Genomic DNA, 11,220 nt, shown 5'->3' with positions numbered 1-11,220 from the left:
CAAGTTCGCGATGCGAGCCAAGGCGTGGTCGGAGCCGGTGGTAGATGAGTGCGAGATTAAGGAACGGGAGACGCCGCGCGTCGCCGCCCGGATGACCAGGCGCGAGCTGCCCAGGGTGCCTGAGAAGTGAGTACGCTCTTTTGGAAAAACAATGGAAATACGGTACAGTCAAGGGCATGCGTAAATATCTATATATATTTATAAAAAATATACTTTGTTGGGTTTCTTACCGCGTTCTCCTCAACGGAGGTTTTTTTTGACATTCACAAGTGGTTGTTATAAATATTTTGACTTTGACTTATCTGTACGTATCCAAAGCGCCAAAAATATCGGTACAGTCGTGGAGCCATATATGTACATATATATGTACGATAAGTCGGTAAGAAATATGTGAACATTTGAAGGATCAAAAATATGATGCGTTACAAGGCCTCAAATATGTATAAAATGTCAGTCAAATATGTAGGCAGTAGGCAGTAGGCAAATAGTAGGGCATAACCATCCATCACCCATCAGCCATCTTAGCCCTCTAGGTTGGCAACGCATCTGCAGTACCCCTGGTGTTGCAGATGTTTATGGGCGGTGGTGATCTCTTACCATCAGGAGACCCACTTGCTCGTTTGCCATCCAGTCGAATAAAAAAAAATATATATATATCCGATTTCGGCGTCAAAAATTAGTGCAAACCAAAAAAGTGCTCTGTAGCGTTTGAGTTAAAGCATAAATTAAATAAAGATATTTTGACTTTGGTCATTTCAATCTACTTAAGCCAGCTTTGATTTCAGGGTGAAACGTCAGCGCTGGCGCCGTTCGAGGAGCTGTTAGAAGCCCGAGTCCAGGAGCTCAGTATATCGCTCAATATGAGCACGGCGCTTGCGCTCGCCGAGTTTATAGAGGACGAGGTCATTGCGCCGCCTATGCCTTTGGAGGTAACATCATTATCATTTCGGCCTATATTCTTCTCACTGCACACACCTCCCAGAATGAGAGGGCTTAGGCTGTTAGTTCCATAGCTGGTCTGGTGCAGATTGGGAACTTACACTATTTAATTGTTTCACAGTTATATGCAGACATACCTCACGATGTTTTCCTTTACCAAACTAAAGTAAATTTCAAATGTACGAGTCATTCCGCATATAAATTCCGAAACACTTAACCTCCACCTTTGCTAAGAGAATGTCTTTGTCTATTGTACTTGTATATATTTCTAAGATTCTCTAATTCAGTTTCCGATATGTTATTTTACGAAATAAGAGTTAGCACTTTAGGTCATATATCTAAAGTGGTTATTAAAATTGCGTAAAATTTCCTAAACGAGGTAGAGTGAAGGATCTATCGATTTTTGCACCTTACTTGTTTAATTTCCGGCTAAATTAAAAAAAACTTTCCAGGTGTTAATACAGAACATGAAACTCCATCTAGTGGAGGACCGCCCGACACGCTCCATATCGTCCCCTCCTCCGCAACCCTTAGACGTGGACCTCACCTCCCTCCGCCTCACGCGCGATACCGCGGGGGTCGTCCGGCTGGGACCCCCAGTGTCGACCCCCTCTACAATCGCGTCCCCGGCTACCCCCCAGCCACAGCCGGAGTTGGAGGAAGCTAGAGGGAAGATCGATAGTTTGAACAAAGAGAACGAAGAGTTGAAGAAGAGGTTGATGAACTTAGCGCGGATCGCGGAGGACAACCGCGAATTGAGGGCGTAAGTGTCTTGTTTTATTAGGGTTCCGTAGGGTGCCAACGGAACCCTATTACTGAGACTCCGCTGTCTGTCATTCCGTCTGTCACAGGGCTCTATCTCTTGAGCCGTAATAGTTAGACACTTGAAATTTTCACAGATTATATATTACTGTGGCCGTTATAACAAATACTAAAAAAAAAAAACAAAAATAAATATTTTAGGATGATTTTTATGCCGTTTTTTGCTTGATATTTATAACGGCAACAGATGTTTCCTACCGCGTATACACGTAAAAATAATAATATATGTATTTGTTTTAGTAATATGAAGAAAAGACCTAAAAACATGCTTATGCTCTCTGCGTACCTACTAGTTTTCTTACTTACTATTATGGTGTACAATAAAGAGTCATTGTATTGTATCGCATGCCATCGTGCCATTTGGTCTTTATCTGTCGCTTCGACATCCATTGCCGGATGCCTCATTCAAGGGACTCTTGAACTTCCAGGAAAGCGGAGGAGGTGTCGGTGCTTCGTCAGTGTGTGCACACCGCCCAACAAGAAGTGTCCAACCTACTAGCCGACAAGCAGAAGTTGCTGGAGGCCATGCGAGTTTTGCAGGTAATGACAAATATACTTATTATTTAAACATCCATGACTGGAAAAAGCTGCGGTGGCCCAGTGGTTTGACTTATCGCCTGTGCAGCAGAGGATCGTGGGTTCAAACCCGGGCTCGCACCTCTGAGTTTATCGAAACCTGCACACACCTGCGAAGCAATTCAATGGTGTGTGTGCAATTCCCAAGCCGCACTGGGCCCGCGTGGGAACTACGGCCCAAGACCTCTCATTCTGAGAAGCCTGTGCCCAGCAGTGGGACGTATATAGGTGGACTCGAGATGGACGGATGACCTGGTTAAAGCCGCGGGTTCACGGTGGATGCAAGTCGCTGCCAACTGAAGCAACTGGAGGTCTATTGGGGAGGTCTATGTCCAACAGTGGACGTCCTACGGCTGATATATGATGATGATGATAAATATCGTCCCAAATGGGGATCGAATGGATTTTCTAGCTTCTTAGTCAGGTTGTGTTACCGTTGTCCGGTGGCCATCCGGTCTCAAGATGACTAAGAGGAGAACACTTAGGGGCTGTTTCACCATCCATTGATTAGCGTTAACCGACGGTTAAATGTGATGCCGTCTCCGTCTATTCGAACAAAACAAATAGAGACGGCATCACACCTAACCGCCAGTTAACACTAATCAATGGATGGTGAAACAGCCCCTTAGAAAACAATAGAAAAATATAGCAAGTGCTGGAAATACTATCTAACCGATACTGCATCTAATCCTGAGCTGATGTAGGCCGAAGTTTATCTGTTCTAGAATAAAGGAGCGGCCATACCGCTGCTTTAAAAACGGTGACGGTGCGGAATCGCAGTGACATTTTTTTTTGCATGCTTTCCACACCGCTGCTTACTTAAAATACGCAAACGGTGCGGAATCGCAGTGACGTGCCGTAAACGTCACGAGTTTTGTTCGGTAAAGTCCTGACGTTTACGGCACGTCACTGCGATTCCATATTTTAAGGTGCGATAAAAACGGTTCGCATACGGTGCGTCACTGCGATTCCATATTTTAAGGTGCGATAAAAACGGTTCTCATACGATGCGTCACTGCGATTCGGTAACGTCACCGTTTTTTAAGCAACTTTCTAACAACCGACATAATTTCCAGGAGCAGCTAAGTTGCCGCGGGAAAAGGTAGCGGTCGCGCGGCGGTACGCCGCACTGCAGTCTCGACTGCACCGCCTGTTGCGGCGACCACCGGTCGTAGACCCTAGCCACATAGTTATTAGTGTGAGATACGACAGTATTACCAATTTGTGTTGGCTTACTGTATCAGCCGGTTGCGACAAAACAGCTCTTAGAACCCCACAGGAGACCATTAAGGTGCCGACACAGTATTTAAAATCCGACGCCACGACACGCTTACTCACGCCCTCCAACGCGTGTCAGTACTAATCAGTCTCTTATATTTTGGTCAGGTGCAGATAGAAACATGCGTCGGACTTTAGCCACTGTTATAGTAGCGACATCCATGTTAGGTATACACGGCAGTATTACTTGTTTGTGTTGGTTTACTGTCCCGTCTGTACCAGGCTATTGTAGCAATACAACCCAAGACCATAGGACACCATTAGCCGCGCAATGATACTACGGACATACCGCGTGAGATGCGTCGGCATTACCAGTTTGAGTTGGCTATTTGTACAAGCCTAGTAAACGACCAATGGGTTCTTGACGCCAGAATGTCAGCAATATTCATATAACGACGACGACTATGCTTATATCGGAGTAGATCGTCTACTACATCATCGTCTTCTTTACATTTTTTTCATCACACTTGCTCGTAAACAGTGTCGTAACATGCAGGCTAACCCCCCAAATAAAACCCTCGACCTTAATGTGCTTCTCATGAAACCCGTGATCGGTAAATGAGTCATTGCCCGTACTAATTTTCATGTCATGAAGCCCAAGGTCGGTAAATGAGTTTGTTACTGCATGGTGCGCGGCACACGCACGCCATGCACATGCTGCGGGGAGGGGAGGGGGGAGGGCGGCGGGGAGCTGGCGCTGCCAAGAGCGCAATCAATGGTATCGGCAATTTTTTGAAAAACATTGTATGTCGCACGGGCGGTACTAGAATTACGAACATCGACTCATTAAAGCCCTCAGTCTTCGACTTCGGGCTTCTAATAGACCCTCGTTCGTAATTCCTTATTTACCGCCCTTAAGACACAATGTACTATTGGAGCTTCTTCTGTGCTAATTGACTGTGACTGCACAGATATCATCTAAACAGTGAACACAATGAAGTTTTTTTCCCGTATAGTACTTAATATGTCTCAAGTGACCAATGAGAAACGAAACTGCCAATTTAACACAATATCATCTTTCTTTATTGAATAAATATATTTTGACTTTGACTTTGATTTTCATGTTACACTCCGCGCCGCGCCGCACCGCCCCGCCACCGCTATCTGTGTGTTTCAAGTTTTACAGTGTCAAATTGGAACTAACTAGTCGAAATACAAACTGGTAACAGTTTGGCGATACCAAAATTTAGTTTATTAGCATGTGCCGTTTGATTAAATAAATGAAAAAAAAAAAAATGTAGATCGAAATATATTTTTATTTACTATGGATTTATTCAAAGAAAAATAATCATTTGGCGGTGGGCTGAAGCAATAATCGTTTTTATATTATGTATATTATCGTCGAAAGCATATAAATAAATGGTAATAATTTTATCTAAATTCAAAAAGTTGGTGCAAACCGACATGGGATTCTATGCATTTGACTCATACATACTTTTATATAGTCTGTGTTAAAAAGAAAACTGATACATAATACCTATTTAAAATCACACGACATTTTGATAATAATTTGCTTCGCATTAGCGGAGAAAATGTGATTAAATATTTTATACTTGCGTACTTATTGCGTGCATTTATTGTAGAAAGTATATTTAGTGTTCTATTATTTTTATTTCTCATGAGTAAACTTATAATATTTAGATTACTGACAACAATACCTAGTATTGCGAGCATTAAATAAACAAGCTTGAGTCTTAATATGATCTGTCCGTCTTGAGGCACTACTTATAACACCGTTTTTGGAATCCAATGACAATCAAAAATTATTCTTCAATAGAGGTCTGTAATTTACATACAACGGCAAAAAACTGTTCATTACAAAACTACTTCTTTTTTTTTGCTAAAAAAATATTAGTAACCGGTCTTCCTCCACCATATCATCCGACAGCCAATGGACAGTTCCGTGTTATAATTAATACTAACCAGATATGGGGCCTTTTAAGTCAGTGTAACAGTTTATTATAATGGGCATGCAGCTCGGCACAAACGGCGCGACGAGCGAATTTTCTGTTCGTCGTAATATCATTGTATTAAGGTGCGGGCACATGCAGCCGCTCGTCGCTCGATTGCAGCGATAAATCTGGTCAAGTGACGCCATTTTGAAGGTGATTTTGAATTTCCCGCGACTCAAAAAAGTAGCGTCAAGTCGCCGCGTCGAGCAGCAGCGGCAAGATGGATTCTGTCAGGAATGATCTTGGCCTTGGAAGCTGATTTCTTAATCTCATTTAGTAGCAGTCGTGGCAGTGGTACAAAGAAAAGAAATTGGAGTGAATGACAAAAATAAATAACAGTGTTTTTGCCGAAATTTAATAGGTTTTTTTTCAGCGGTAAAGCTCAACATTTTCAGCTTTATCGCTATATGTCATGTGACCAGATTTGACGCTGGAAACGAGCGTCGAGCGATTTCATGTGGTTGCGTGCACCCTTAGAAAATTACTCGCTGTGTCGCCAAGCCCATAGCACTCAGTTTATCGCAGTATTGAAGTGGATGTAATGAATGCTCGTGACAATACTAATTTGCTCTGGCCCACAGAAGTTATTTATTACAACCTGTGCGGATCCAGCTTACGAAACGTTGATGTCAAAAGTAAATGTTAGTTTTTGTACCTTGTCGTATTGATGCCTTTCGTCTCTACTTTGAAAAAATCTCGTATCTAAAATCAATAATGTCAACAAAATTAAACCTTGACATAATGATCGCAAAGTTCACTCAGAAGAATTATCTATTTTGAGGTAAGAGTTTTTTTTTTAAAGTAGTGACGATTTGCTACTCTTGCGTAAACATTCATACTTGACTGTTAGGGCACAGTGCAAATAAGGAGCAGTATACCGTCTCGGCAGCGTCCTTGATATAATTACTTACGACGGCTCGGTACACAAACGCGCGATAGGGCTGCCTACTTTACTAACTGTCACTCTTCAGTTATGTATTTGATTTGATAATGTCACATGAAATTTAAAGTAGGGTAAGGATTAGGAGCTTTAGGAAATTATGGAAGGAATGGACTAAGTAGTGTTTAACAAAAATGCATTTTACGTTATTTTAATAAACCATATAACTTGTTTTAAACGGTTTTATTTGGCTTCATCACGGTGTATATTTGTTACCTACAAATTAGCTACGGAGAAGTATTTGCGCCTCTTCTGGGATGTACGAAAAGCTTTATTGTTGAATTTAAGAGTATAAAAAAAATCCATTCTGATAAATAACTTCATTAGGTACATCGAAAATACAAACTGAAATATAGATGCACAGAAAAACCAGAAAAATAAGACCAGCGCTGGGAATCGAACCCAGGTCCTCGGCATTCCGTGCCGTGTGCTATACCGCTACACCACTGCTGGACAGCCAGCCAGCGCCAGCGCCAAGCAGTGGTATAGCGGTATAGCACACGGCACGGAATGCCGAGGACCTGGGTTCGATTCCCAGCGCAGGTCTTATTTTTCTGGTTTTTCTGTGCATCTATATTTCAGTTTGTATTTTCGATATAGGTTTTACGGGATGACCGTAAAAGTAACAAAAAATTGGGAATTGAAATAAAAAATACAAAGAGATTCCAAAAAAGAAACCAATCTTAATTTCATTAGGTAGATATTATATTATATTAGATGAATTTAAACATCCGTACACCGAACAATACTGTTTATATCGTTGTGACATAATAAGGTACGTAATAAATGCGCGTAAGTCCGTACGTAACTGCGGAGCACTCGCGACTGATGGTTGCCGAGGTATGCCGAGAATTCGTGGCGCGTAGGTATAACTCGCGTTCCGGCCGTTTGTATAAAGACGTTATACTGCTCCTTTTTTGTACTGTGGTTAGGGCCTACGCTAGCTAGCTAGCACGGAGCGGGCGCATTCCTACGGGTTACGGTTAACACATTCCGCAGGGCTACTACGAAACTCGAAGTTCGTGTCGTGCGGTCCCTCTGACACTTATACTATTTAATACGAATTCTAGTTTCGTAGTAGCCCTGCTGTGCCAAGATCCCGCTAGGCGCGTTCTCTGTTCGTAGGCAGTTTTCGCTACAAAGCGGAAAAACGGAAAGGTGACAGCGAATGTGTTAAAATCCGTCGCACGCGTCGCGCGCCTTTAGTGCTGCTCTGCTCGTACTATTCTTCAGTAGACGTCCACCCGCTCCGTGCAAACCGCATCAGCCAGCGGGTGCTTACGCGAAAAGGTGCCAAAAAAACATTTATTTTTGACGATTAAAAACTAACTTGTGTACATAAATAAAAACTGAAGTGTTTTGTCAGTTTCTAGATACTTTAAAAGAGGCTCTTATCTCTGAATGTGACACCAAACATTTCGTAGCATAAGCCTTAAATAGGAGAACAGAATATGGCCATATTATATATTTATAGCATCGTGGTAGCTTCGGTTGACATAATCAAATATTTTAATGCCTTAATGTAGGGTAACTATTATATTTAAAGTATATTTGTATAAAAATAATATGTAAAATATGCTTCGTGGGTGCGTAAACTTTGTGTTGGCTCGAGATGTTTTATTCTAGAGATATACACTCAGATATAGAGTTAATTTGTACAACAATATATTTTAAGTTTTACTGATTAGAAAACCGAGTTTTAGCACATTGACTGCCACCTGACTTCCACAGGTGCCACCGACGCACATGTGCGTTTAAGATGTATGAATAATTATGACAGCGGTACTGGGTGAAGTTCCGAAAACGCATATATGCGTCAGTGACAATTAATGCGTTAAAACCATTTATGTATAGAAAATAATCTAGTAGTTTTTCTGATTATTCACTGCTCGAATCTAATTTCTAAGTTATTGCATGAGCGGCAAAAAATGTGGCCCTCAAATGTATGCAGAATCGGTAATTTTGTATGAAGGGTGGGCCAAATTTTGTGCCGCTGAGTATACTTATCTACTATCCAAGACGTCTTGAGTCATCTGTCCTGCAGAGTGGTTTCACTTTGATGTCCCAATTTTAAAACAAGACCGAAAGCTAATTTCTGTGTAAAGGTGAATGTCGAATCAGATTTTTATTGAAGCTAAAATAACCGTTATCGTTAAGCGTATAAAAAGTTAAACCACCCTTCAAAGCAGTTGGAATGGTAACAATACCCGTCACTAACATGCCTTCGAGATTTAGGGGCTGTTTCACCATCCATTGATTAGCGTTAACCGACGGTTAAATGTGATGCCGTCTCCGTCTATTAGAACAAAACAAATAGAGACGGCATCACACCTAACCGCCAGTTAGCACTAATCAATGGATGGTGAAACAGCCCCTTATATTTCAAAGTGAAATCTATCACCTTGTATTAGAGTTGAAATAAAAAATATACAGGGCCTATGTTTTTAGGGCCTTCTACCCTACATTTTTTGCTTATGTATTGTATTATGCAACTAAGGGCCGTATTTAATAGTTAGATTCAAATATACTTTTAAACCAATAATTTTCACTCTCGTACAAGGCTCGTAAAGCTTTTGGTGTCTCGTCTGCATAGCTATTGGAATTGCATATTGTGTTATATTATACAATCTCTAATTGTTACAAAATATTTATTATGTTCGTGCCAACAAAGCACTATATTTTGTAGTAGAAAGGTTGTATGCAATTAATTGTATACTTATAAAAATAGTCAAATCATTTTGTATGTTTTATTTTTTGTAAATATTTATTTAGCTGGGGATAGTTATAGTGGTCTTTCTACAGGGTGGTACGGTCAAAAGCACAAATATGTATACGTACGTTACCAAGACGTCAAAAATATATAAACACCTTTATGTCACTAAACATAAAGTCGATGTATACATATTTTGACGCTATTACTGTATATATATTTTTGTATTCGACTGTGCCAAATGATGATGCTTTACACGGAGCATAGGTCGAAAAACGAAAAAATAATTTCAGAGTCCCATACAAAATGTATATTGGTTAGCTGACCGACTTACTATAGAAAGGCGAAAAAAAAATCGTTTTTCGACCTATGTTCCTTGGATAAAGTTGTTCAGTTTAAGCAACAGTAAGAGGCTATTTCACCATCCATTGATTAGCGTTAACTGGCGGTTAGGTGTGATGCCGTCTCTATTTGTTTTGTTCGAATAGACGGAGACGGCATCACATTTAACCGTCGGTTAACGCTAATCAATGGATGATGAAACAGCCCCTAACACTATTACCTGTTTAAGTAAAGTATCATCATTTGGTACCATCCTGTATATCTGAGTATACCAACTGAAAATAAGTAATATGAGATATTATCAGGTTTTTAAAATAATCGAGAAGTTTACAATAAAAATATCGGTTGTTACTTTTAATGTATAAGCAGTTCCTATAATCATCTCAATGACCATACTTTTGCCGCCATCTTGAATGGTAAAGGGAAGTATGATTACACAATCATTTACAAAAACATGTAATATCTTCTTCAATAATTATCTTAATAATTTTTATCTATTATTTCACGTATTTAGTATTATGTATGAAACTATTTTTGTAATTGTATATATTTTTGATGTGTTAGTCTTAGTAATCTTGTGCCTGTATATGTATAGTTAATTAGGTATTTCCAATTAGCTTCATATTATTCCTGTGCTACATCTGGATGTACTTTTATCTATATACTCACCCATGTACCAAACATCATATTCCTACGTTACGTCACCGTATTCACAGACCTTATATCGAGATAGACCTTAGAGTTCACCTACCTTGCGTGTAAAAAGTTTGATCCACGGTCAAAGTTTTATCCGATCTAAATGCGCGATGCGCTTTGAAAAACCCGCCGCTCGAGTCGCGGTGGCACGCCTTTGAATCGGTTCCGCGCGCCTTTGAATCGGTACCGTGCGGTCTTGATTTCCCATCACTAAATCTCGCTCGTGACGTCATCGTAGGTACGAAAAATTAGACACGCTAGGTTCTCATACACTTAGCGCTCTTTTTGTCTATATCGATATAGTCTGTGACCGTATTCTTATAAATTAAGTTGGGTGACACTCTTTCCCGGTCCGGATAACACCGACGTGGAAATTCCGGCCCTGTTTTTTGTGTACACGCCCATAGAAACTGACAGGAGCTTCTATGGGCGTGTACACGAAAAACAGGGTCGGTATTTCCATGTTTGTATTATCCGGGCCGGGAAAAAGTGTCACCCGTTAAGTTTATTTACCTACCTGCTTAATTTTATAATCATTATTAGAATAAACATGCGTGTCCGATTATTTAAAATTCTTATATATACTATTGTTAGTTATGCTATTTTTGAACCATTTTTAATGTATTAACATGTAACTAAAACTGTTGTTGTGATTTATTTAGTTAAAGAAAATTGTTAAAATTAAACTTAATATCTACGTCTACGTGCTCTTTATTAACCCCAAACCCACTCTAATTTCCGTAATACTATCCTTTAAAATCTTCCTTTTTTTTAAGACAGCACTACTTACTTTGATGACTACTTATATTAAAAATGTGAAAGTTTGTGTGTGTACTTATATGTTTGTTACTTCTTCACGCTAAAATGGCTTGACGGATTTGGATGAAATTGGGTACGTAGATAGCTGGACGCCTGGAGTAACAAATGGGCCACTTTTTATCCCGATATTCCCACGGGATAGGGAT

The 11,220-nt window shown here is 40.3% G+C and overlaps 1 protein-coding gene across 1 annotated transcript in view; it reads left to right on the top strand.

The window, feature by feature from the left end:
- The window catches only part of LOC141435867 (bridge-like lipid transfer protein family member 3B), a 74,761-nt gene extending 63,805 nt beyond the window's left edge, over positions 1–10,956 (top strand). The window contains exons 25-28 of the mRNA XM_074098701.1: positions 786–929; positions 1,392–1,702; positions 2,190–2,301; positions 3,414–10,956. Of these exons, the coding sequence (XP_073954802.1) occupies positions 786–929; positions 1,392–1,702; positions 2,190–2,301; positions 3,414–3,443 (597 nt within the window). The 3' untranslated portion in view covers positions 3,444–10,956. The remainder of the gene's footprint in view (positions 1–785; positions 930–1,391; positions 1,703–2,189; positions 2,302–3,413) is intronic.
- Positions 10,957–11,220: the final 264 nt, after the last annotated feature.

This window comes from Choristoneura fumiferana, chromosome 15, assembly GCF_025370935.1.
Source record: "Choristoneura fumiferana chromosome 15, NRCan_CFum_1, whole genome shotgun sequence".
NCBI lineage: Eukaryota > Metazoa > Arthropoda > Insecta > Lepidoptera > Tortricidae > Choristoneura > Choristoneura fumiferana.
This window is presented reverse-complemented; position numbering and strand designations above follow the sequence as displayed.